The 24,739-nt window shown below is 38.8% G+C and overlaps 1 protein-coding gene across 1 annotated transcript in view; it reads left to right on the plus strand.

Moving 5' to 3' along the window:
* Positions 1–24,739, plus strand: part of ALDH1L2 (aldehyde dehydrogenase 1 family member L2) — a 54,366-nt gene that overhangs the window by 20,871 nt on the left and 8,756 nt on the right. Inside the window, exons 9-19 of the mRNA XM_004743049.3 lie at positions 342–433; positions 2,177–2,324; positions 8,875–8,994; positions 9,588–9,715; positions 11,160–11,310; positions 13,992–14,062; positions 14,148–14,253; positions 20,156–20,243; positions 20,750–20,843; positions 22,259–22,358; positions 23,547–23,645. Coding sequence (XP_004743106.1) covers positions 342–433; positions 2,177–2,324; positions 8,875–8,994; positions 9,588–9,715; positions 11,160–11,310; positions 13,992–14,062; positions 14,148–14,253; positions 20,156–20,243; positions 20,750–20,843; positions 22,259–22,358; positions 23,547–23,645 — 1,197 coding nt within the window. The remainder of the gene's footprint in view (positions 1–341; positions 434–2,176; positions 2,325–8,874; positions 8,995–9,587; positions 9,716–11,159; positions 11,311–13,991; positions 14,063–14,147; positions 14,254–20,155; positions 20,244–20,749; positions 20,844–22,258; positions 22,359–23,546; positions 23,646–24,739) is intronic.

Raw genomic sequence — 24,739 nt, forward strand, 5'->3', positions numbered from 1 at the left:
GGATTAGGAGTGGAGTCATTCGGGGACCCAAGCTCTGCTATCTTCAAGGTCACCATACAGGTCATGTACTTCCCAGACAGCTAAGAAGGGCAAAAGAGCACACTAGAATTGTGTGAAGGAGGTTTTTCATGGGTCAAGACTAGGAGTCAAGTTTATTTCCGCTCATATTCATTGGCTTGGAGTTGGTCATACGGCTGCATCTAACTTGAAGAGATGCTGAAAAATGTAGTTAAGCCATGTATCCAAGATGAAAAAAAGTAGGTTTGATTGAGGACCTGACCAGTCTCTGCCTCTGTGTTCTTCATGGCACATCCTTCATTAAAATTATCCTTGCTGTATAGGTCATCTGGGCTGGAATTTTAAGCAATGTCCCTGTTATTGAAGACTCAACAGACTTCTTTAAATCTGGAGCGAGCTCAATGGATGTTGTCAGGTAAAACAGTCACCCTATTGACTCACACCCCTCCCCTAGGGATTTTGACTTTGACTTTGAAACTCAAATCCAATCCTTTGTTCTAGATGTTATCACTGTACCATAACCATTATACTCTGTTTCTCTTTTCTTCGTCCTTTTTGGATTGTTTGTTTCCATGGTCAAACACATATATTTGCTCCTTCCTCTTTGTTGCTAGCCAGAAGTTGTTTTCATATCTCCTATATACCTAGAAAACCAATGCTTGTAATTGTTGGTTTCTTTTTAAAATCTGTCCTCACGTTTCTTAGCTGATTTTCCTCCCATACAGCATTGGAATGGGAAGTTCTGGATGAGAACATTTATCAGGAATTACCTACATAGTCTGATTCACAAGGAGACCCAACATTGATTATGCTTCCCCCAATATCCTTTTTTTCCCCTATACCCCAGAATTACCCAGTAAGATATATCTAGAATAAGGACTGTCAGGATACTTGCAAGAGGAAGAATAATTAACCTGTAGTTAAAATTTCTCTACAGAGGTTTATGGCAAGTTGAAAGAGCTAGAGTCCCAGAAGGCTCTATTTTATGGTTTAAAAAAAAAAAAAAAAGTAAGTGTGTGAGGATCCTAACAGCGGAGAGTCTCTCAGAGGTATTTTTTTCATTGAGGGCCACACTATGGCCATTCATTAATTTAATAAGTTAAAGAATGCCACTCCTGATGTTTAAAAAAAAAAAAAGTGAGTGTTCTTGATGGTTATTCTGTTTATTTGCTTATTCACTCACTTATTTCACAAAATTCATTTAGTATGTACTACATATCAGAAATAGTTTTCGCCCTGAGAATACAGACAGTCATGAATAGGAAAAATTTCTTCATTCATGGAATTTTTATTCTACTAATCCAAATAGTCACCTCCAGAGCAAACAGTATTATCAAAGTCAAGAGCTTTGGTTCCTCAAATTATAAATTTCTCAGCTATGGTTCATCAGTTTCCTAAAACTTCTAATTTCTCAACTAAAGATTTCAACACTATATATTTTTCACCAGCAAGATGCTCCTGTACAAATTGCCCATTTTCCACTTGAGTATCTGAATAATCGCCTGATACTATTATCTTGAACTGCCAAAGCACCTCTTTTGCAGAAAAAATAACTGAGCAACAACCATGGTGGTCTTTCTGTCTTGCATTTAGCATACCAGTGCTATTTCACAAATGGCAAATCGCAGCAATAATTTGAAAAATGAACAGCAAAAATTCAAAGGGTTGGAAGAGACTTCAAAAATTATCTTGACCTAGTGCATGATTCTACTTAGTAGCTACACTAACCATGTAATACAAGGACATGTTTGTTTCATTCTTATACATGATCTAGAGACAATATTATACAATATGACTTTTGTTTCATAATCTTTACAGTGAGGGACTTTCTTTTATTTCTCATTCCTTGCTTATGTTTGAAACAAAAGGAACGGATTTTATTGCTTGCGATAGGTAAAATGTTTTTGCCTTGGTTTCTTTTCGTTTTAGCCATATAAAAAGTTAAAAAAAAATAATAGCCACTGTCTTTCAAGACAGTTTTTTAATTTAATTCTCCCAGTCTTACCCAATTTCTCCAGGTATTATCATGGATGATCTCATAGGCTATAAATACACATGTGACAGATCTTATCTCAAAGCAACTTGACAAACGTAATAATATGGTTCCCCTAAACCCTTTTAAAAATGTAAGTAATGTGAGTTGCTTCTTAACTTTAAGGCTGGTTGAAGAGATCAGACAGAAGTGTGGTGGGCTTCAGCTACAGAACGAAGATGTCTACATGGCCACCAAGTTTGCAGACTTCATCCAAAAAGTTGTGAGGAAACTGAGAGGAGAAGACCAAGAAGTGGAGCTAGTGGTGGATTATGTAAGCTTCTCCACGCTGCCTGAAATCTCCATCACTAAGACTCAAAAGCTATAAGGAAAGGCTATGCCTTTTGTTCATTTGTTTTTACATGTATGATCTTTTTGAGATAGGTGTTTTATTGAGATAAAATTCAGACACTGTAAAATTCACCCTTGAATTTTTTTTTTAAAGATTTTATTTATTGGGGCACCTGGGTGGCTCAGTGGGGTAAAGCCCCTGCCTTCGGCTCAGGTCATGATCCCGGGGTCCTGGGATCGAGCCCTGCATCAGGACTTTCTGCCTGCTTCCTCCTCTCTCTCTGCCTGCTTCTCTGCCTACTTGTGATCTCTGTCAAATAGATAAATAAAATTTTTTCAAAAAAGATTTTATTTATCTATTTGACAGAGAGAGAGATAACAAGTAGGCAGAGAGGGAGGCAGAGAGAGAGAGGGGGAAGCAGACTCCCTGCTGAGCAGAGAACCCGATGCAGGGCTCGATCCCAGGACCCCAAGCTCATGACCTGAGCCGAAGGCAGGGGCTTTAACCCACTGAGCCACCCAGGCGCCCTCACCCTTGAATTTTTTCAAATATTTATTTTAGAGAAAAAGAGAGTGAGCGAGCAGGGGGAGGGTATAGGGGGAGGGAGAGAGAGAAGCTCAAGCAGACACCCCACAGAGTGCAGAGCCTGACCCGGGGCTCAATCCCAGGACCCTGAGATCATGGCCTGAACTGAAATCAAGAGTAGGCCAACTGAGCCATCCAGGCACCCCCAAATTCATCCTTTACAATGTATAGTTCAGTGGTTCAGGTTCATCACAGCTATCTGATTATGGAAAATTTGTATCACCCCATAAAGGAACCCTGAATCCACTGATTGTCATCATCTGTTCTCTCCCCGCTACCCCTGACCCCCAGAAACCACTAATCTCCTTTTTGTCTCCATGGATTTGCCTCTTGTAGATATTTCCTATACATGGAATCACATAATTTGTGATTGGCTCTTTTCACTTGAGCACCATGTGGTCAAGGTTCATCTATGTTGTCATGGGTGTTGTGTACATCACTCCTTCTGGCCGGATAGTATTCCGTGGTATGGATATACCACATGTTGTTTATCCATCTCTCATTGAATGGACATTTGGGTTGTTTTCATGTTTGCCTATTATAAATAATGCTGCTATGAAAATTCATGTGTAAGTTTTTGTGTGAACACTTGTTTTCTGTTCCCTGGGGTGTATACCTTGGAGTACAGCTGATGAGTCATATGGTAACTCTGTTTAACTGTTGGGGGAACTACCAAGCTCTTTGCCACAGTGGCTACACTGTTTCACAATCCCACTAGCAATATAGAAAGGTTCTAATTGATCCATGGCCTTGCCAATATTTGCTGTTGTCTGCCTTTCATATTTTAGCTGTAGGTATGAAACAGCATCTCATCGTAGCTTTCACTTACATTTCCCTGATGACTAATGAAATGCCCCTTTTCACGTGCTTATTGGTCATTTGTATATCCTCTTTGGGAAAATGTCCATCTAAATCCTTTACTCATTTTCGAATTGGGATTTTTGATTGTGTATGTTTAATGTTGAGTTGTAAGGGGCTTTTGTATATCTTGGATACTAGAGCTTAATCAGGTATATGATTTGTAAATATTTTCTCCCATTCTGTGGGCTTTTATTTTTTTCACTTTTTTGTCAGTGTCCTTTGACACACAAAAGTTTTTTATTTGATTAAGGTGAATTTATCTATTCTTTTCCACTGCCACTACAAATACCTTGCTTTATTGCTTTTTGCTTTACTGTGCTTCACAGGTAGTACATTTTCCACAAATTAAATGCTTGTGGCAGCCGTACATCGAGTAACTCTACTGGTACCCTCTTTCCAACAGCATTTGCTCATGCCTTATCTCTGTATCACATTCTGGTAATTCCCACAATATTTCGAACGTTTTCATTTGCGATTATATTTGTTAGAGTTTGCGATCAGTGTTAATCTGTGATCAGTGATCATGACCCACTGAAAGTTCAGGTGGTGGTTACTTTTTTTGTAATAAAATATTTTTTAATTGAAGTATAGTTGATAAAGTATTTTTTTAAAAGATTTTATTTATTTATTTGACAGAGATCACAAGTAGGCAGAGAGGCGGGGGGGGGGGGCGCGGAACAGGCTCCCTGCTGAGCAGAGAGCCCAATGTGGGGCTTGATCGCAGGACTCTGGGATCATGATCTGAGCTGAAGGCAGAGGCTTTAACCCGCTGAGCCACCCGGCGCCCCGATAAAGTACTTTTTAAACAGGTTATTTATTTATTTGTGTACTTGCTTATTTGCATACTTTCTTATTTATTTAATTTATTTGAGAGAGAGAGAGCAAGAGAGCCCAAGCAGGGGAACAACAGAGGGAGCAGGGAGCCCCATGTGGGGCTCAATCCCAGGACCCTAAGATCATGACCTAAGTCAGAGGCAGACAGTTAACTGACTAAGACACCCAGGTGCCCCTATTGCTAAAGTATTATTTTTTTTAAGATTTTATTTTTTTATCAGAGAGAGAGAGGGGGAGAGAGCGAGCACAGGCAGACAGAATGGCAGGCAGAGGCAGAGGGAGAAGCAGGCTCCCCGCCGAGCAAGGAGCCCGATGAGGGACTCGATCCTAGGACGCTGGGATCATGACCTGAGCCGAAGGCAGCTGCCTAACCAACTGAGCTACACAGGCGTCCTGCTAAAGTATTTTGAATTAAAGCATAGACATTGATTTTTTAGACATATGCTATTACATACCTAATAAACTACAGTATAGTGTAACCATGGCTTTTATATGCACTGGGAAACCAATAAATTCATTTGACTCACTTTATTGCAATATTCTCTTTATTGCAATAGTCTGGAACTGAACCTTCAGTGTCTCTGAGGGGAGGCTGGTGTACGTCTTGTCTTGCCCTTTTTGCTCCTCTATTTTTCTTTCCCTCCATTTTGATCGTATTAAAGAGAGTCTAGTATGCCATTTTAATCCCTTATTGTTCCTTTTACTATATTTTGTTAGTTAGTTTCTTAGTGGTTTCCTTGAGGAGTATAAGGAACATTTTTGTTTAAAACATTTCCAGTTCAGATTAAGGTCAACCTAATAACAATAGTAAAGAAAAACTTTGTTGTAATTTAGTTCTGCTCCCTATCCCCGCATTTGTGATACTATTGCCATACAAATTACATCTCCATACATTGGAAGGCCACCAACATAGTTTTATAATTATTGCTTTATGCAGTTGTCTTTTAAATCAGATAGGAGAAGAGTTAAAAACAAAAATACGTGTATCCTGACATATATTTCCTTTTATCAGTGTGCTCTATTTCTTCATGTGGATTCAAGTACCTTTCATGTTAGCCTGAAAGACCCCTTCTAGAACTTTCTGAAGAGCAGTGTGTTAGCAGTGAATTCTCTCAGTCTTTGTTCATTTGGGAGTAACTTAATTTCTCCTTTGTTTTTGAAGGCTGTTTTTGCTGTATATGGAATTGTTGGTTGGCAGTCTTTTTCTTTCAGTACTTTGGATATGCCATTATATTGTCTTCTGGCCTCCATGGTTTCTGAGCATTAGTCATCTGTTAATTTTATTAAGGATCCATTTTATGTGACAGGTTGCTTCTCTCCTGCTCCTTTCAAGATTCCATCATTATCTTTGGCATTTGACCATTTCATTATGTTTCTAAAATGGATCTCTTTGAGTTTATCCTGCCTGAACTTCTTAGATGTATGGCTTAATGTCCTTCATCAAAGTTGGGACATTTTCATTCATTATTTCTTCAAATATTCTTCCTGCCTCTATCCTCCTCTCCTCTCCTTCTGGAACTCCCTTTACGCATGTGTTGGTACGTTCAGTAGTGTCCCATAGCCTTCTTTTGTCTTCCTGTTTTCAGACTAGATAATCTCTATCAACCTATTATCCAGTTTGCTAGTTCTTTGTTCCGCTTGCTTGAATCTACTGCTGAGCCCCTATAGTGAATTTTTTTTAAAAAGTTAGTTATTGCACTTTCCAGCTCCAGCATTTCTCTTTGGTTCTTTTTTTTTTTAAGAATTCTTATCTCTTTATTGATATTCTCTATTTGGTGAGTCATTGTTCTTTCACATTCCTTTAATTTTTTAGACATAGTTTCCTTTCGTTATATGAACATATTTGTAAAAACTTATTTAAAATGTTTCTCTGATAAATCCAGCATCTAGGTCTTTTCCAGAATGGTTTCTATTGGCTGTTGTCTGTCCTATGTATTGGCCACTCTTTATTCTTTCATGTTTCTTCATGTATCTTACGATCTTTTGTCAAAAACCAGCCATTTTAAATAACAGAATGTGGCAACTCTGGAAATAAGACCCCTCCTTTCCCAGGGATTATTGTTTTTGCCTTTTCTTTGTTTAGGGACTTTTTCAGACTAATCCTGTAAAGCCTGTATCCTTTGTTGTTTGCTGCCACCAGAGTCTCTACTTAGTGCTAACTTAGTCGTCAGCTAATAATCAGACATCAATTTCCTTAAATTTCTGGAACTGGTAAGTCTCTGAGCCTTTACTGAAGGACTCAGGTAGTTTGTGTAGAGCAAGCTCTGGGTCAGGTCACATAAAGACAAACATGGAATATAGAGCTTGACATTGGAAAGCTCTGTGGAGATAAGACCTCTGGGGAGCTTCTGGGCACCACTTGTCCCCCTCTGGTGACTAACAGACTGCTGGTTTTCATAGCCACTGTGGTTGTAAGGATTTTGGTTTTCAAGTTACTGCGGAGCTGTCAAGAGAGATAGGAAAGAGTAGGGCAATTAATACACCATAGAACTCACTGAGCTTACAGAGATTCAGCTGTTTTTCTTGAATAAATGTATTCTTTCGAGCTTTTGGTTAATTTCCAGAGCCTTAAGAAACATGATTTTGACAATAGTTTCTATGTTCTTGTGGCTTTTATGAAGGAGCAGATTTTTAGTGGGCCGTAGTCTACTATTCCAGAAATAATTCACCCATGTGTTTTTAATAAAATTTAGGTAAATTTGGGAAGCAGTTGAGCATCCTCTGGTTAAGAACATGAATTTGTTGTCAGACCCACCTAACATTGAATCCATGCAGCATTGCTTACCAGCCGTGGGAACTGTGGCAAGTTACTTCACTTCTCTAAGCCTTGGTTTCCTCATATTGGATGTGACAATAGTAATATCTACCTCACAGAGTAGTTGGGAGAATCAAATTAGATAATATATGTAAGGGGCGCCTGGGTGGCTCAGTCAGTTAAGCATCTGTCTTCGGCTCGGATCCTGATCCCAGCGTCTTGGGATCAAGTTGGGCTCCTTGCTCTATGGGAAGCCTGCTTCTCCCTCCCCCTCTGCTGGCCACTCTCCCACTCGTGCTTGCTCTCTCTGTCCCTCTCTACCAAATAAATAAATAAAATCTTAAAAAAAAAATAAAGACAATACATGTAAGACCCTTAACATAGTTCCAGAATGATGACTTTACAGAAGTGAACTATATGCAGAGACTAGACGCATCAAGTCAGATGAAGATTCCTTCATTATATCCTATATAAACACAATGGAAAATTTTCACAGAAATATTTCTTATCTGTGGGATAAGAGTAGATACCATCTTGATTTTTTTTATTTCTTCTTTAAGTATTCTCAATTTCTCTACGTGAAATTGTTTGAAAATCACTATATTTACTGTTTGTGAAATTTTTTGTATTATGAAATTTTATTCTAATAAAGCTCTTTTACATGTTTTTTCAGTTATTCCTCATAAATGTATGTAGTAGGTAGCATTATCCCCTTTTAATTTTTTTGAAGATTTTATTTATTTATTTTAGAGAGAGAACAGAGAGAGAGAGAGAGAAAGTGCACACGTGCAGGTTGGGGGAAGATAGGGAGAATCTCAAGCTGATTCCCTGCTCAGTGGGGTACCCACCGGGCTTGATCTCACAGTCCTGAGATCATGACCTGAGCCAAAATCAAGAGTCAGTTCCTTAGTCCATTGAGCCACCCAGGCACCCCTCCCTTTTGCACAGTTGAAAAAACTGAAGCTCATAGTAGTTAATGGACTAACCTAAATTCATTTGCTAGGGAATGGTCAAGAATAGAATTAAGGCAACACATTTGTAAGAGAGAGAGAAAGTGAAAAATGAAGAAGAACTTAAGGAAACAAAACTTAAAACGGGTGCCCATTCTAAAAGGAAACTTAATCCACAAAGGCAATTTCAAGGATTCAAATGAAAGCAATAGCTGTGCTCCATAGATGTGGCCACTAGATGGTGATGTTTCCATTATCTGGAGGTCTTTTGAGGTCTCTCATTTGCGTAAGGAAGAAAATTTGCGGTATTTTTAAGGCTGAACCTAGGGCAGTTTGGTCATCAGAGATGGTAGCCTCCAGGCTCAGTGGCCAATCTGAGCATCGTGAGGCCCAAATATTACATATGCTTGTCTCTTCTGGAGTGTAGGAACTAAAATCCTATCGACATAACATCTGCTGCATTAGTGAGTAAACTTTATTGCTATTTGGCATCAAATGGATAAGCAGAGAAATCCACTGAATCTATGAATATAATTCTCCATCTTAGGTTTCAAAGGAGGTCAATGAAATGACAGTGAAAATGCCGTATCAGTGTTTCATAAATGGACAGTTCACAGATGCTGAGGACGGAAAGACCTATGATACTATCAACCCAACAGATGGATCTGTGAGTAATTCCTTAGTGTGTGCAGTGACCACTGGTCATGAATTTTTAATTTATGCAGTTGTAAAATTGATAGATTAAGAAGTTACTTTATCCTATCACTTTGCCTCTCTGAGCACTTATTCTAAATGCTCTCTGTTTATTTCTTTCGACTCTTTAATTCTGGTACTGGTTGCTAGCTATAATAACCTATTTTATTGAGTGACTATTTATGCTGAATTTAGACAGATAACTATACCTAGACACATCAGAGGCACACCCTCAATAAAACTATATGCAGAAAAAGGTTCTCAGACTCTGCAAGCTCGTGGCAAGAAATTCAGCTTCCCTAAGCACCAGAAGAAATAGACATAGTCTTCCTAAATGTGCCTTTCCACAGTGTAGTGTGACATGAGGAGTCCCAAATTTCAGGCTAACAATTTCCATGTTAGATTTTGTCTTTACTATATTACTGAGTGTATTGATTTTCTGTCATTAATTCTTTGGATTTTATAAGTAACACCCTATTTTTCCTATTAATATGTTATTAATTCTAAGAGGCATATTTATATATCTCTAAATAAATGGCTTACTACTCCATTTTTATCTTGAAACAGACAATATGCAAAGTAGCCTATGCTTCTTTGGTGGATGTTGATAAAGCTGTAGCAGCCGCAAAAGATGCCTTTGAAAAAGGTGAATGGGGAAGAATGAATGCAAGAGAAAGAGGAAGATTGATGTACAGGTGTGGTTTTTAAAAACACAGATCTGCTATCTTGGGATATTAGCTAACATTGCCAAGATTTTTTAAGTTTCACCCAAATATTCTCATATGTACTTACTATATGCCTTCTGTTACACACATCATATAAAGTTCCATATATGTGAGTTCCTGATTTTTGTGTTATTGTTTGTAACAGTCAGGGTTCCAGTAGGCAGAAAAGTTCAGTAAGGAACCATTTAAAAGATGTGGGCAAGTTCGAGGGGTAATGAAGCACCCAGTTAGGGGCAGCAACGGGGGAAGCTATTCGTACTCTAAGGTCTGGGACAGAGGAAGGGGCTATTGCTGGAATCTGGCAAGATCCGTAGCTGTGGAAGACCACACTCCAGTGGTTTTTGGTGGAGGGACCCAGCAGCGGCTGAACCACAACCTATCTGTGAGGGAGCTGAGGAATGGAATCACGGATTACTTTCTCTCCCTGAGGATACTGCCCACTGGCTTCTCATTGGTCAAGCCCAATGACAGAGCATGGGATCCAGGGGATGGAATCTATAAAGGTCATCCTCCCAGTCACAGAGCGGTGTGGAGGCTGGATACAGAACAGCAAACAGGGAACATGTAGCACTTTTGTTGTTTCCAAAGACAAATTTCAAATCTTCTTGACCTGTAGGGAGTAGCAGTGAGAAGGAAAAATACTAAGGCCTGAAAAGCGTATTATAAATCTGTAACCGAGTATGCCAACATTAATTAGATGCGAGCATAAACTCACTTTTCTCCTTACCCAGAGCCAAATCGCTGACCTTAGTAGGATCTGGAAGAAACACTGAGGGAGGGGGCTTTCGAGCCCAACTTTAGAATGGTCCAAAAGGAACAACTCAGAGAACCACTGAAGGATGAAAAGAAAACCAGTGGTTGAGGGGAGCACAAAGGATGAATTTTGACTCTTTCAGAGCCATTAGACAATCCTTGACTTATCTTGCCCCAGAATCTAGGCACCTAACAGAAATCTGTTGTGGTGTCTCTAATTCACCCCATGTATTTATCTACCTTGTCCTCATCGGTTAGTGCCGGAAACATTCCCATACCAGCCAGAAATCCTCGTGTTCGTGGATTCTCATGGGTTGTACTCGCTAACATCTCCCTGTACATCCATGAACTGGCCACATTCCCTGTTTCCTGTCATCATTCTGCTTGCATTACCGTGGCTCAATCACTGTTCTACTTCTTCTACGTGTATGGGGCAAACGGTAGAGGCTTCCCACACTTCTTCTTTTTTGGAACTCTTGAAACAAATTATTTATGAGATGATGTGTTTAATGTCTTCCCTGCTGGACCATATTCACCATGAGGACAGAGACCTCATGCATGTGTGTTCACTTCTGACTTCTCAGCCCTTAGGAGGGCGCCCGGTACCTAGTAGGAGCTCAGTCAGTGTTTGTTGAATGAATTTCTTTCCCTGACCATACAGACTTGCAGACCTACTGGAAGAGAACCAGGAAGAGTTGGCAACCATTGAAGCCCTTGATTCAGGCGCTGTCTACACCCTGGCTCTGAAGACTCACATCGGAATGTCTGTGCAAACATTCAGATACTTTGCTGGCTGGTGTGACAAGATTCAGGTAAGCACGAAGGTTATCTGTCGCCGTGGAGATCATTCCAAAAGGAAAAGGGCCAAACATTTAGCCATTCATAAAGGCACTGTTTTAGAACCACCTACTGGGTTTTCTCATCTCATCCTTCTAACAATCGTCTGTGGTCGGTAGATAGCTGTTATCCCTTATTGCAGGTAAAGAAACAGATGCTTGAGAACATTGAATGACTTGTATACGGTCACATTGTTAGTAAGTAAACCATAGAGCCTAGGATTTGAACTCAATATTTTCTGAAACAAAGTTTAGTGATGTTTTTTATACTTTCACATCTCTAAAGGCATCTCACAGTCTTCTAGACAGTGTCAGGGAGAGATTGAAAACTCAAATGCCAACAGAAGCCAGAGAGCCAACGTACATGGTCTAAGTCAGCTGGGTATAAGAAAAATAATTTTCTAAGTTTTAGGTACAACAACAATCTAATTTCCCTTCTTACTGTAAGAAAGTAAATAGGACGGCGCCTGGGTGGCTCAGTGGGTTAAGCGTCTGCCTTAGGCTCAGGTCATGGTCTCAGGGTTCTGGGATGGAGCCCTGCATTGGCTCTCTGCTCAGAGAAAGCTCTCTGCTTTCCTCTCTCTCTCTCTCTCTCTCTGCCTACCACTCTGCCTACTTGTGATCTCCCTTTCTTGTCAAATAAATAAATAAAAACTTAAAAAAAAAAAAAAAGAAAGTAAATAGAACCTGTATGATGATAAGTGGCAACTACACTTGACCTCAGAACTGGGGATATAAGAGTTAAAGGAAAGGTTCCTAACAAAGAGAAGCCTGTCTGCTGTTCATAGATTCATGATAACCACAGTGGCACCCGGTCACAGCCACCCTCCCAGCAGAGAAGAGGAAGTGGGGCAGGGAGAGAGAGACAAAGGAACTTTAAAAAGCAATCCCACCCCACCTTGTGCTTATATCTCCCATTGGCCTTCTTTGTCTGCTAAGAAGACTGTGAAACAATATTTTATTTGGACAAGTTGCTGTCACCACTGTTACTATATAGAGTCAGAGAGACCTGGGTCCAAGTGTCAGCTTTGCCACTTACCAGCTAATGTCGTTATTTTATTTCTCTAAACCTTACTTTCCCCTTCCATATAATGCTCACACTAATACAAACCCTGTGTGTTATGTAGTGAGTCTTAGCATCAAGTTTGCAACAGACGAAGGCTTGCACTTGAACATGGGTTTTATGATGCTTCAGTCACAAAGTCATATATATGAAGTATTTAGTAGTGGTGGGTCGGATCCATCCTTTATCCTCAATCATGAAATCCAAAGAGCTCCAAACCTGAACATTAATTGGTTTGGGGTGATTCAAACTCATTTGTTGCCAAAAACTGACCTGAACCAACATGAATCTGTTGATAATTTGTGTTTCTATCACTTGGAGGGAATATCCATATGTTTCGCTAAATAAATATCCCAATAATCATAGTTGGATTATGAGGGGCTGCTCCAGACCCTACTGGGCATCACAGATAATGTAACGTAAGATATATGTGTTATATTACATTTCCATCATCCAAACCATTCTGAATCCCAAAACACACTTGACCCCAAGGATTTCGGGTAAGAGACGGACACGTGTAATTAGTAACAGCAATACTCTTTTCTGTGGCCGAACAAATGAATAGCTTCATTTAAAGACTACCATTGTGAATTAGCTGGGATTAAGTCTGGCTGCATGTAACAGAAACTCAAGCAGGACTTTGTTTTTACCTCATTTTCAAGGAGCACGAGGCAAATAGTCAGCGCTGGTATATGATACACAGTTTCCCTCTCTTCCTGCCAGACCATCCTTAGCACTGATGACCAGCCCCCTCAAGGCTGTGTCATGGTCTCCTGATAAGTGCTGCACTTACCAGCCATTTCAGGGATGTTCTGAGCAGAAAGAAGGCCCAAGAGAGTGTGGGGGTTTATGGTAAAAGAACACGGGTCAGAGTGAGTCAGCCTACTGTAAAGAGTGTTCCCTTTCTGATGCCTTGTGCTTATATCTTCCATTGGCCATCCCTGTCTGCCCTGGAAACTGGTAAAACAGAATTTTATCTGGGCACATGGCTGTTACCATTATTAATATAGGGTTTCTGTTACTAAGGACAGAGGGAAGAATGGATACTGGGCAGGCAGTTAACATTCTCTGCCATGTCAAGAAATTAGGAATGGAGGTAATTAAATTAGAGTTACGTTTGGTATATAAGAGTACGTGGGTGGCTGAGTCAGTTGGGTGTCTGCGTTCAGCAGATCATGATCTCGGGATCCTGGCATCGAGTCCCATGGCTGGCCTCCTGCTCAGCGGGGAGTCTGATTTTCCCTCCCTCTCTGCCCCTTCCCCCCAACCTTATGCTCTCTTTCTCAAAAAAATAAATAAAATCTTAAGAAAAAGAACTATGTTTAGTATTGGAGATAGATAGATAGATAGATAGATAGATCGATAGATAGATATAATTATGTTTATTCTCTTGCATCTAACTTCCCTCCAGAAAGAAATAGTGGTTCCTTTTCTTGGGGTGGATGTATTTCTTATAAATTAAACACTGCCTTTTCATACCAGCTAAGAAAAGTTAAGACAGGTGGGGAGAAAATGGATTCCTTGAGATTAGATTTACTCATTTGAATTAGTAAAATAGAAATCACCCCCCGCCTTTTTTTTTTTTACTTTTTAGGGTTCTACCATTCCAATCAACCAGGCCCGTCCAAATCGCAATCTGACCTTCACCAAGAAGGAGCCACTTGGGTAAGACAAGGAGAGTGCCCTGGGTGACTGGTGTGAGTTGTGTTGTTTAGAGACAATTAAGGATGCTGTCTTTCTACCCCTGCAGTGTCTGTGCCATTATCATACCCTGGAATTACCCGCTGATGATGCTGGCGTGGAAGAGCGCGGCATGCTTGGCAGCAGGCAATACCTTAGTGCTCAAGCCAGCGCAGGTGAGATGCAAAGGGCCAGGGGCAGGATCTCCTTCTCACCTATCCACTTGAAAACAGAGACACACATTTATAAACGTTATGTCTTTAAAAACAAACAGGCTTGTATATTATGATATTTTTAAAGATATCATAGGTACCTTTTCATATTAAATGTTCTTTTTTTAATAGCTGCCTAATGCACCCCATAGGTATCCCACAATTTAAAATTCCATGACAAGGGAAGCAAGCATAGGATGCTCTGGTGAAATCCACTGCATTTCTACAAGCCGATTCAATTCTTGCAAAGTGCCAAATGCCCAATAATTGGGTACTTATTTAGAGTAACAATGAGACATCAAAAGAAAAAGTATTATATAGGCATTCAAATTTTAATTATTAAAAGTATTTTAAAGATAGGGAAGATGAGGGAAAAGGATACAAAAGAATGTACATAATTGTGGCAACTATGTAAGAATATGTACATATGGATAATAAGAAAATAATAATTACTAATAAAAATAATTCCAATGATAGAGTTCTCAAGAAAATTTTTTAATGTTACAGGAGCTTTTCAGAAAAAGCATATGTTGGCCAACTTTATACCTGACTGAGTATTGACTGTATACAGTGAACATTCCTACACATTCTAAGGTGCACACATCCTGGAGAAAACTTGGTCTCTAATCTAGAAGAGTTACATTACCTGTCACCTCTCCTATATTTCTTCTTTTAGAACTTAAGAAATTACAGTTTCATTTGTTATTGCTACTTAGTCATACTGACCAGAGGCATCTTGTTTTACTTGACAGAAAAACTTTCATTTTAAAAAATAATTATACATTAAAAAATTTCTAAATAGAAATGTACAGAGAGGTGGATGGTAAAAAAAAAATCTCCCTCCTATTCTTAATTCCCCAACCAGCCAATTTACCTCCCCAGGGGCAACTGATGTTATTAATTATTATTTATTAGTTTCTTTGGTAATTCCAGAGATACTCTATGCATATACAAATATGTGTATATGCAAACAATTTATATATATAATATGCAATAAAAATACAATATGCAATAAATATATATATATATTTTTTACCCATTAAAAAATCACAGAGAGGGGAGGGGGGGGATACGGGAAATTGCCAATCAATAGGTATAAAGTTTTAATTATGCAAGAATAAGTTCTAGAGATCTGCTGTGTATCGTTTTGCCTGCAGTTAACAGTATTATATCATACACTTAAAATTTGGTAAGAGGGTAAATGTTGTGTTAAGTGTTTTTACAACACAATATCATAGTAGCATTCTATACTTACTTAGCAAAAGGAAAAAAATATTCCTTTTTTATTAAACAATTTCCATTATGTAAATAAACGATATCCTATAATATTCCCTTGTATAGCTAAACCATATTTTATTTAACCAATCCCTAATTAATCGATATTTAGATTTTTTTGCCCTTTTGCTATTATAAACAATGCTATAGTTAATACCCTTGTAAATATGACATCATGCACATATGCATGTGTATTTTTTTTTTAATTTATTTAACAGACAAAGATCACAAGTAGGTGGAGAGGCAGGCAGAGAGAGAGAGAGGAGGAAGCAGGCTCCCCGCTGAGCAGAGAGCCCGATGTGGGGCTCGATCCCAGGACCCTGGGATCATGACCCAAGCCAAAGGCAGAGGCTTTAACCCAGGCGCCCCGATGATACTTTTAATCCTGGAAAGGCCCAAAGTTGTTATTGTTCTATTGTAGATATCTTTTAACTTTGTTGCATAATATTATGTGATGATGTTATGCATCCATTTCCCTTACGAAGTCCTCTTGTGACTGTCCAAAGGTCTGAATTAGGAAGCTCTTTCCCATGGCCTAGACTGGTCCAGGTCTGATGGGTTCTGACCACTTCATCAAACCTAATAATAACATTAGCAATGACCTACTCTTGCCCACAACAATGCTAATTGCTTTCCCAGATATCATTTAAAGCAATAGTCCTGTTGGGAGAACTAAGTGGCCAAATGAAAGAAAACCAATAGAAATGAAAAGGGCTGAGATAAAAATGAAACAATTTGTTTTATTGTATTTATTAATGACATAAAAATATTTTTTGTCCTTACTTGAAAAGAATTATTATTAATTCAGGGTAGTTAGTTTTCAAGTGTTTTTCTGATCGTGATTTCGTATCAAGGCAAAATAATATACACTTCGCACTAGGATCATCTGTAACAGTAGTAGATATAAAACCACCGTGTTGGATATCTTTTTGACAACTTCCAGTGTTTGAGGCCAATTTCTCATCAAGTCTACCTAGACTGCCATTTTGAAAATCTGACAATATGACTGCAGTGGACCTGTTACCAGAAGCGGGGGGGAAGTGTTAGTCTTGCCTCTTTCTTGCTGTTTGCTTGTTGCCTTGGAAGTATTATTTTTATTACGCAGTTTCCGTAGAGATTCTTTTTCAGCCACCTGTCCATTTAATGAAGGCTGGGTTAGTAAAAGTAACAATATAGTCTGCAGATCTACGTAACCAGGCCTATAAACTTCAACACATGGCAATATCCTGACAGCAAATGAGCAAGTGAAGAAACCACTGTTGTTCCCTTGGCCTTGTGAGCTCCTGTTCTGCCCTAGGACATCCCTTTATGACCCATGACCTTCTGCCCTTCACGCAGATGGAGTGAGAGCATCCTTAGCCAGCCACATAATAAATGTCATGTTTGACTTGTTGCATATCTTTGTCAGTTAAAATATGTGCGTAGAAGTTCCACTGTTCTCTTTCCACACCTCCATGGAACTTCTTGCACATCCCATTTATTGAAAGCACACTGAAAAAGTGCTAACTTAAGACTTAATCAGCGTTGGTTTTTTAACAGTGTGAAAATACGACTTTCATTTTGCTTCTGAGTTACGCATCACCGTAATAGATGTTAAAAGTGAGATTGTATTATGCCGTCTTTGTGTAAGAAGGGAGGCAAAATAAGAAGATATATATATGCTCATTTGAGCAAAAGAAACAGGAAGGAGACACTGTAGACTAATGAAGCTGATTACCCCTCATAGTCCATGGGGAGATGAGGTACAAGAGATAGAGGGAAAGAAGACAGAGAACATCACTTCTCTGAACGTACGTTTTGTACCTTCCTCACTCTTGAAAGCATGTTTCCCGTACTCACCAATGACAACAAACAAAAGAAACAGAATCAACGCGGATGGGGCAAAAACCCTAAAGTTGAATGCAAATAAAACCAAATTAAGCCATATTTCAAGTGAATATCATGATCCCATTGAAGAAAGCAAGGACACATTAATCCAAGTAACTTTTGACAGACATTTGGACTGAATGCTCTCAGACTAAAGGCAAAAGTGCTGCAAATAAGTATTGGACTCTAGTTAGTAGCTTCCTCTTCATAAGGACATGGCTTAATAATTCCTAAATTAATTTCTATACATTTCTGAATTGAACAAATCAGTGAATGTTCTGTGGATATTGAAAGCCATGTTTCTCGCTGTTGGGGAAGAGAGTTACAGCCATGAAAAAGAGAAAAGATTATTGAAAGAACTCTAAGATATTGGATTGCAGTATTTGACAACTCATGGGTTTTAATATATTTAGACAGCTGGATAAAGAAATGGATATAAGTATATGTGGGTATACATGATAGGTAGGAAGATAGATAGACAGACAGATAGACAGATGTATGGGTCTATAAGCACATGTACAACTATTCCCCAGCTCTGTCTCCTGAGAGCAGAAGCAACATTTCAATAGTGTCCAGATCTTGGTTTCTAAAACTCCAAAATTTTGTTACTCACAACCATTTTGACACCAAATGTCTGGGGTTCTTTCCCCCATTCCAACCTATTCTCTAACTCTCTGGACACCAACGAGGTGTCCTACAATTCAAGTCAGTTGTGACACTAACTGACCAGAGCTTTAGTACAAACCCCATAGGTAAACGGCTTAGTCAGTCTCACAAGACTGCCTCCACTGCCGATGCAAATTGTGAGCCCTGGGCCTCCTGTACTTCTGACCGATGGCTGTAAATCAGACATTTCTATGACCCCCTCCTCAGGTGGGATTTGCTAGAATGCTCACAGAACTCAGGAAAGTATCTTATTTACTATGGCTCTATTATAAAGGATCCAAATCAACAGTCAGGTGAAAAGGTACATGGGATGAAGTCTGGAAGGACCGTGAACATAGGACCCTGTCCGTGTGGAGTTCAGGTGCACCAACCTCCCCTAACATGGGTGCCTTAGCATGAAGCTCTCTGAACCCCATGGGCTAGGTGTCCTTAAGGAAGCTTAATTACACAGGCAAGATTGATTAAATCATTGCCCTTTATGATTGAACTCAACCTCCAGCTACTCCCAATTCCTCAGGGTCAGGCTGAAAATTCCAACCTTCTTACCATGGCCAGGTCTTTCTGGTGACCAGAGTCCATCCTGAAACTACCTCAGAGCCCCCAGCTCCCAGTCCCATCATAAGTATACAAAAGACACTTTTTACATGAGAGATTCCAAGTGTTTTAGAAACTGTGTGCCAGGAACCAAGACAAAGACCAAATATATATTTCCCATTATATTATAATTGTTAAATATCATTCTTCACTGAAAGAAATCTAGGTTCCTTGAAGAAAGAGCTGGAACAGGAAAAATACAAGATGTGCTCGGAACATCTTATTAAGGCAAAATGCATGTAAATGCTCAAAGAATGATAGGGACAGGTTAGAAAGACACAACAGCTATCCTAAAGGGTCTTCCATCAGCCAAATCTGGAACATTTGGAACACCACAGAAGTACCAATAGTAAAACATTACAACCTATTGAATAAAGTAAGAATCCACGAGTTCTCATGGATTAATTAGTTAATTAACTGAAGAGAAGGGAAAGCTCTTAGAAATGAAAGCCAACTAACACACGTGGAAGGAATGATAGAAAATCACCATCTGGCAGCCTTCCTCATAATAATTGATTCAGGAAGAATTAGCAATGTATTCTAACGCTAGGGGATAGAAGCTGAAGGAGTAATGGGACATTTAAATAATTTTGAGGTATCTTCCTACAAAATATTAATTGATCACAAAGCATAAAAGAGAAACTCACGGTGATGAAACCTGGTCACTCCCCTTTACCAAATGATCATAATTAATATTTCCCAATATTGGGGCTATTTGATAGCATGTGTTCTGAGAGGGTGCCCTGAGGGACTCAGCGTCGCTCCTGGGGTGTTCTTGCCAAAGTGTTATTAAATTAAATCATGAGGAATTAATTCATGAGGAATTAAATTAAACCATGAGGAATTAAATCATGAGGAAACAGCAGACAAATCCAGACAAAGGAACGTTGTCCAAAATTATTAGCCTGTGCTTATCTAGAATGTCAGTGTCATGAATAAAACATAAAAGAAAACTCAGAAACTCTCCCAGATTGAAGGAGACTACAGACATGATAATGCAGTGTATGAACTTGGATTTCCTTTTTCTGTAATGCACATTATAGAGACAGTTGGTGAAAACGAAATGTCCGTAAATTAGGTTTTGTAATGTGTTGTTAATTTCCTGATTTTGATCACTGTATGTGGTTACATCATACAAGAAACTGTTTGTTTTTAGAAAATGCACCCCAAATTATTTACAGGTAACGGGGCATGTCTGTATCTTACTCTTACACAGTTCAGAGAAAGACAAAGAGATAAGAGAATAAAGCAAATGTAACAAAACGTTAGCATGTGAGAAATCTGGGCGGCGGATATATAAGAATTCTTTGTACTATTTTTGCAACTTTGCTGTAAGCCTGAAATTATGACCGAATAAAAGAAAAATTAAAATGAACTGTAGTGCGACCAGAAGGGAAAAGCAGGGTACTGATCTAAAGGACAAGACAGGGTCTGAAGAAGGTAATTGTGGGCTGCTTCTGCTCAGGTCACACCCTTGACTGCTTTGAAGTTTGCTGAGCTCTCTGTGAAAGCAGGCTTTCCGAAGGGGGTAATCAACATCATTCCAGGCTCAGGTAAGCCATCTAAGGACCCACTTGGCTGCAACTAATGAATGGTATAGGAGAAGCTAAGTAGCTATTTTCCCGCTGGAATCTTGTCCTGACTTATAACTACAGTTATAAAAACTTCAAGTTAAGTTATTAAAGCTAAATACAGTTCACCAAAGTTAACTTAAGGATAAATGTATTTGCCATGTGCTAAAAATCTTAAAGTAGAAGTATAATGATGGGTGAGTAGGGTAAGAGGAGCAGAAATTGCACAACATTGTAAAACTACCATAACAAGGCCTGTTACAACTCTTTTAAATTACTCTGGAAGATGAAAAACCAAGATTTGCCCATCTTTTGGGGGGCTGATAATTGCATGAAGGACATCATCTAGACTTTTGTCAAGTTTGTAATTCATAGAGAAAATGCAAAACTCAGAAAATTTGGAAATCTATTTCAGTGAATTCAAAGCCACTCATACCATAAAGGCTTGTGTAATGTTTTAATTCATGTTTTCTTCCCTAATTCTGCAGGTGGCATAGCAGGGCAACGCCTTTCTGAACATCCTGATATCCGTAAACTTGGTTTTACTGGGTCCACTGCTATTGGCAAACAGATCATGAAGAGGTATTGGTTTTAATATGTTGATTTGCTGAAGATCCTAGCAACCTCAGTTTTCGTTGTGTTTTTTGCTTTCTTATGCAGAGTGTGTTTGGAGGGAGAAAGCCCACATCTGGTTTAGAAGAAAAATCTACTTATCACTGCTGGGTGTTGAACTATTATCATATAATAAAATATTTCCAAAGCACAAAGCCCATAATCAGTAAAAACCAGAGCCGTATTGGAATTTTACCCCACTGGTAGCTATAACAATGCAGCACAAAACAATTTTCTGTACTAAAGCTGTGGCCCAGAGTGGTTTTGGAGCATAAGTAAGAAACCAAGATATAAATAACAAATATGAATTATTTATAAAATGAATTCCTAAAAAGCAACAACATTCTTTTTTTTTTTTAATTGCTGACACTCTAAATGTCCAAAATAAGGCAGTGGTTAAAGCATGCCGGTGTAGTGGAGCGCTGTGTAATCATGGTCATGGAGAATTTATAGTAACACTGAAAAGTGTTGTTAAAAGGTAAATAGAAAGAAAAATAAGGCGCACGATTTTATATATTGGGTGATCCCAACCATGTTGAGTAAGGCAAAGGCCATGGTTGGACACATCAGAAATAAGCATGTCGAGGGGCGCCTGGGTGGCTCAGTGGGTTAAAGCCTCTGCCTTCGGCTCAGGTCATGATCCCAGGGTCCTGGGATCGAGCACCGCATCGGGCTCTCTGCTCCACAGGGAGCCTGCTTCCTCCTCTCTCTCTCTCTGCCTGCCTCTCTGCCTACTTGTGATCTCTATCTGTCAAATAAATAAATAAAATCTTTAAAAACAAAACAAAACAAAAAACAAAACAAAACAAAAAAAACAACAACAACCAAAAAGAAATAAGCATGTTGAAATGGTAAAAAAAAAAAAAAAACCAAGGGGCATTGAAACATGGATAGAATTCTGTGATTTTTCTTTCTTCTTTCTGAATTTTTGGGGGTATTTTTTAATGTTTTCAGTATCAATGCTTTTGCAAGTAGGGGGAAATAAATAAGATGCTTCTAAAAATTGATACTTTGTTTCCCTAATGCTCCAGGAATCTGGTGAGAGGTTAAATTCCTTGCCAGGCCTTATGTAACCAAAATTCTTATACCTCAAGAATCCGAATTTACCTGTGAGGATCTCTATTTATTCGTCCACAGAATTAAAAAGAAAAAAATTTTTATTATGGAAAATTTCTAATACACACCAAGCACACAGTATAGTGCCGTGAACTCACAGGTGCTCATCACCAAGCTTCCACAGCTCTCACCATTCTCCCACTCCTATTTTGTCTTTGAATACGTTTCTTAATATTTCTGAGGTTCAGTTGTGTTTTGCACACTTAGTGGTAATTTGTAGCTAAAAAGGTGAGACAGAGGATGCTCATTTCCCATTTATTTTTTTCTAGCTGTGCTGTGAGCAACTTGAAGAAAGTTTCCCTTGAACTTGGTGGCAAATCCCCACTTATAATATTCAATGACTGTGAGCTTGACAAGGCTGTGAGAATGGTAAGAGGGAGTCAGATCCCATCAAATAGATGCCTACTGCTAAACGTGTCTCATCTCCCTTTTTATCAGAAATCTCAACATGATGGGGCGCCTGGGTGGTTCAGTGGGTTAAGCCTCTGCCTTTAGCTCAGGTCATGATCTCAGGGTCCTGGGATCTAGCCCTGCATTGGGTTCTCTGCTTGGCAGAGAGCCTGCTTCCCCCTATCTCTCTGCCTGCCTCTCTGCCTACTTGTGATCTCTCTCTCTCTGTGTCAAATAAATAAATAAAATATTTTTTAAAAAAGGGTTTATACAAAATCTTTTTATAAAAGATAAAAGATTTTATAAGATCAAAAGATTTCATAAGATTTAAAAGATTAAATATTTTATACAAAATCTTTGGATAAAAGATTTTTATACAAAATCTTTAAAAAAAAGATTTTATACAAACAAAACAAAACAAAATCTTAAAAAAAAGATTTTATTTATTTATTTGATAGAGAGAGAGAGAGATCACAAATAGGCTGAGAAGCAGGCGGTGGGGGGGGAAGCAAGCCCCCTGCTGAGCAGGGAGCTTGATGTGGGGCTCCATCCCAGGACTCTGGGATCATGACCTGAGCCAAAGGCAGAGTCTTAACCCACTGAGCCACCCAGGTGCCCCATAAATAAAATCTTCAAAAACAAAAAAATCTCAACGTGAGATTTGATTGTTTGGTCATAAATAGAAACTATTCTCTTGATGCTTAAATTTGGGACTGCCCAAAGCACTTAATTTTAAAAAGGGTATCTTTACAATTTGGATCATTAAGGTGTTTTTAAAACTTGAGGGGCAGGAGACTCTTTCCAAACATTCATAATTTATACAAACTGATGTGAAGGTTTTAAAAGCAAAATTTGGTATACATATATTACATTTAAATGTATAGAACAATGCAGATTTTCTTACAACACAAAATTTGTCCTCAGTGGTGTGTCCTTATGATCACCCACTTTTTTTTTAAGTGCTCCTGGACCAAAAAGGGTAAAAGAGAAACAAAATCCCTAAAAATATGCTAAGTCAAAACTCTAAGTGTCTCTAAGCAGTTCTCCTCACTAGCTATAGGCCACAGCATTGCCTCTTTCTATGATTTCTCCGTTTGTCTGCTGTCTTCCAAAAACATCTAATTCTCGGGGTGTGCAATGTTAATATTTTCTCTTCTGCTGCTGAAGGGCATGGGGGCAGTATTTTTCAACAAAGGAGAGAATTGCATTGCCGCCGGGCGGTTGTTTGTGGAAGAATCCATCCACGATGAATTTGTGACAAGAGTGGTAAGACATCTTCACATTGGCTCTAAGAGTTGTACAGAAACTGTTTTTACCTGAAAAGGATTTCTAGCATTATTGATGAATTTCTAGGTATGATATTAGTACTGTGGTATATAGATGTATTTTAAACAACATAGTCCTTATCTTTTAGAGCTACTTTCTGACATAGTTCCAGAAGAAATTATATGATGTCTAGGCTTTGCTTCAAAATAACCCAGGAGGGGAGGAAGTAAGCGAGGGAGTAAATTGGCCATGAGTGGTAGTTGTTGAGCTGGGTGATAAGTACATTGCATTTCACTATATCATCTACTTTTATATGTATTCATAATTTTTCATAGTAAAAAGGTATAGGTCTCTACAAACAAAACAAACCAAAAATCCTTAAGAGCTTTTATTACCTATACCTTGCTCTGCATTTTTAGTAAATTTTATCCTTGATACTTATGAGAGATATACTCCTAGATTTTTGTAAATTCCTAAATTGACTCAGAGAGATATACCACTAGATCCTTGAAAATCCTCAGTACATAGTTACTAGGACAGAATATCATTTCCTCCGCTAACATTATACAGATAGATACATAGATAGATAACATACATACACACACATCCATACCTACCCCCTATAGATTGGTCATGATTCTATAAACATGAGACCAAAACCCATTTATATAACTATTAAGATAAATTCTGTGGCTAATACAAACTAAACTATAATAAACTATGTCATTATTATGGTAACAGTAATCACGAATTTATGTTCAAAAAACCAGCACCCAGCTTCTTTTTTTTGAGTCAGCTCCCCCTCCCAATGCCAAGAAGCAAAGACATTCATTCTTTCTTTATGAGAATGGAAAACACAGAAGACATATGGAGGGGCAGATGGTGGGCAGTGTCTCCCTCTAGAACATCCCTCTAATTCAGTTTTGTGCTTCAATAAAATACATGTTACAGGGCTCTCACAACTTCAGTGTGTGGACATTTCAAATGCTGAGACCTGAAATGTCAAGAGCCAACCTGATCAGTCCATCAGTAAACATGTTTTGCACACATGCAATTGACATTCATTCACTCGTTCAGCAGCTCTGTCTTGAGCA

This window comes from Mustela putorius, unplaced genomic scaffold (genome assembly GCF_011764305.1).
Source record: "Mustela putorius furo isolate JIRA1106 unplaced genomic scaffold, ASM1176430v1.1 tig00000788_pilon_pilon_pilon, whole genome shotgun sequence".
In the NCBI taxonomy this organism is placed as follows: domain Eukaryota; kingdom Metazoa; phylum Chordata; class Mammalia; order Carnivora; family Mustelidae; genus Mustela; species Mustela putorius.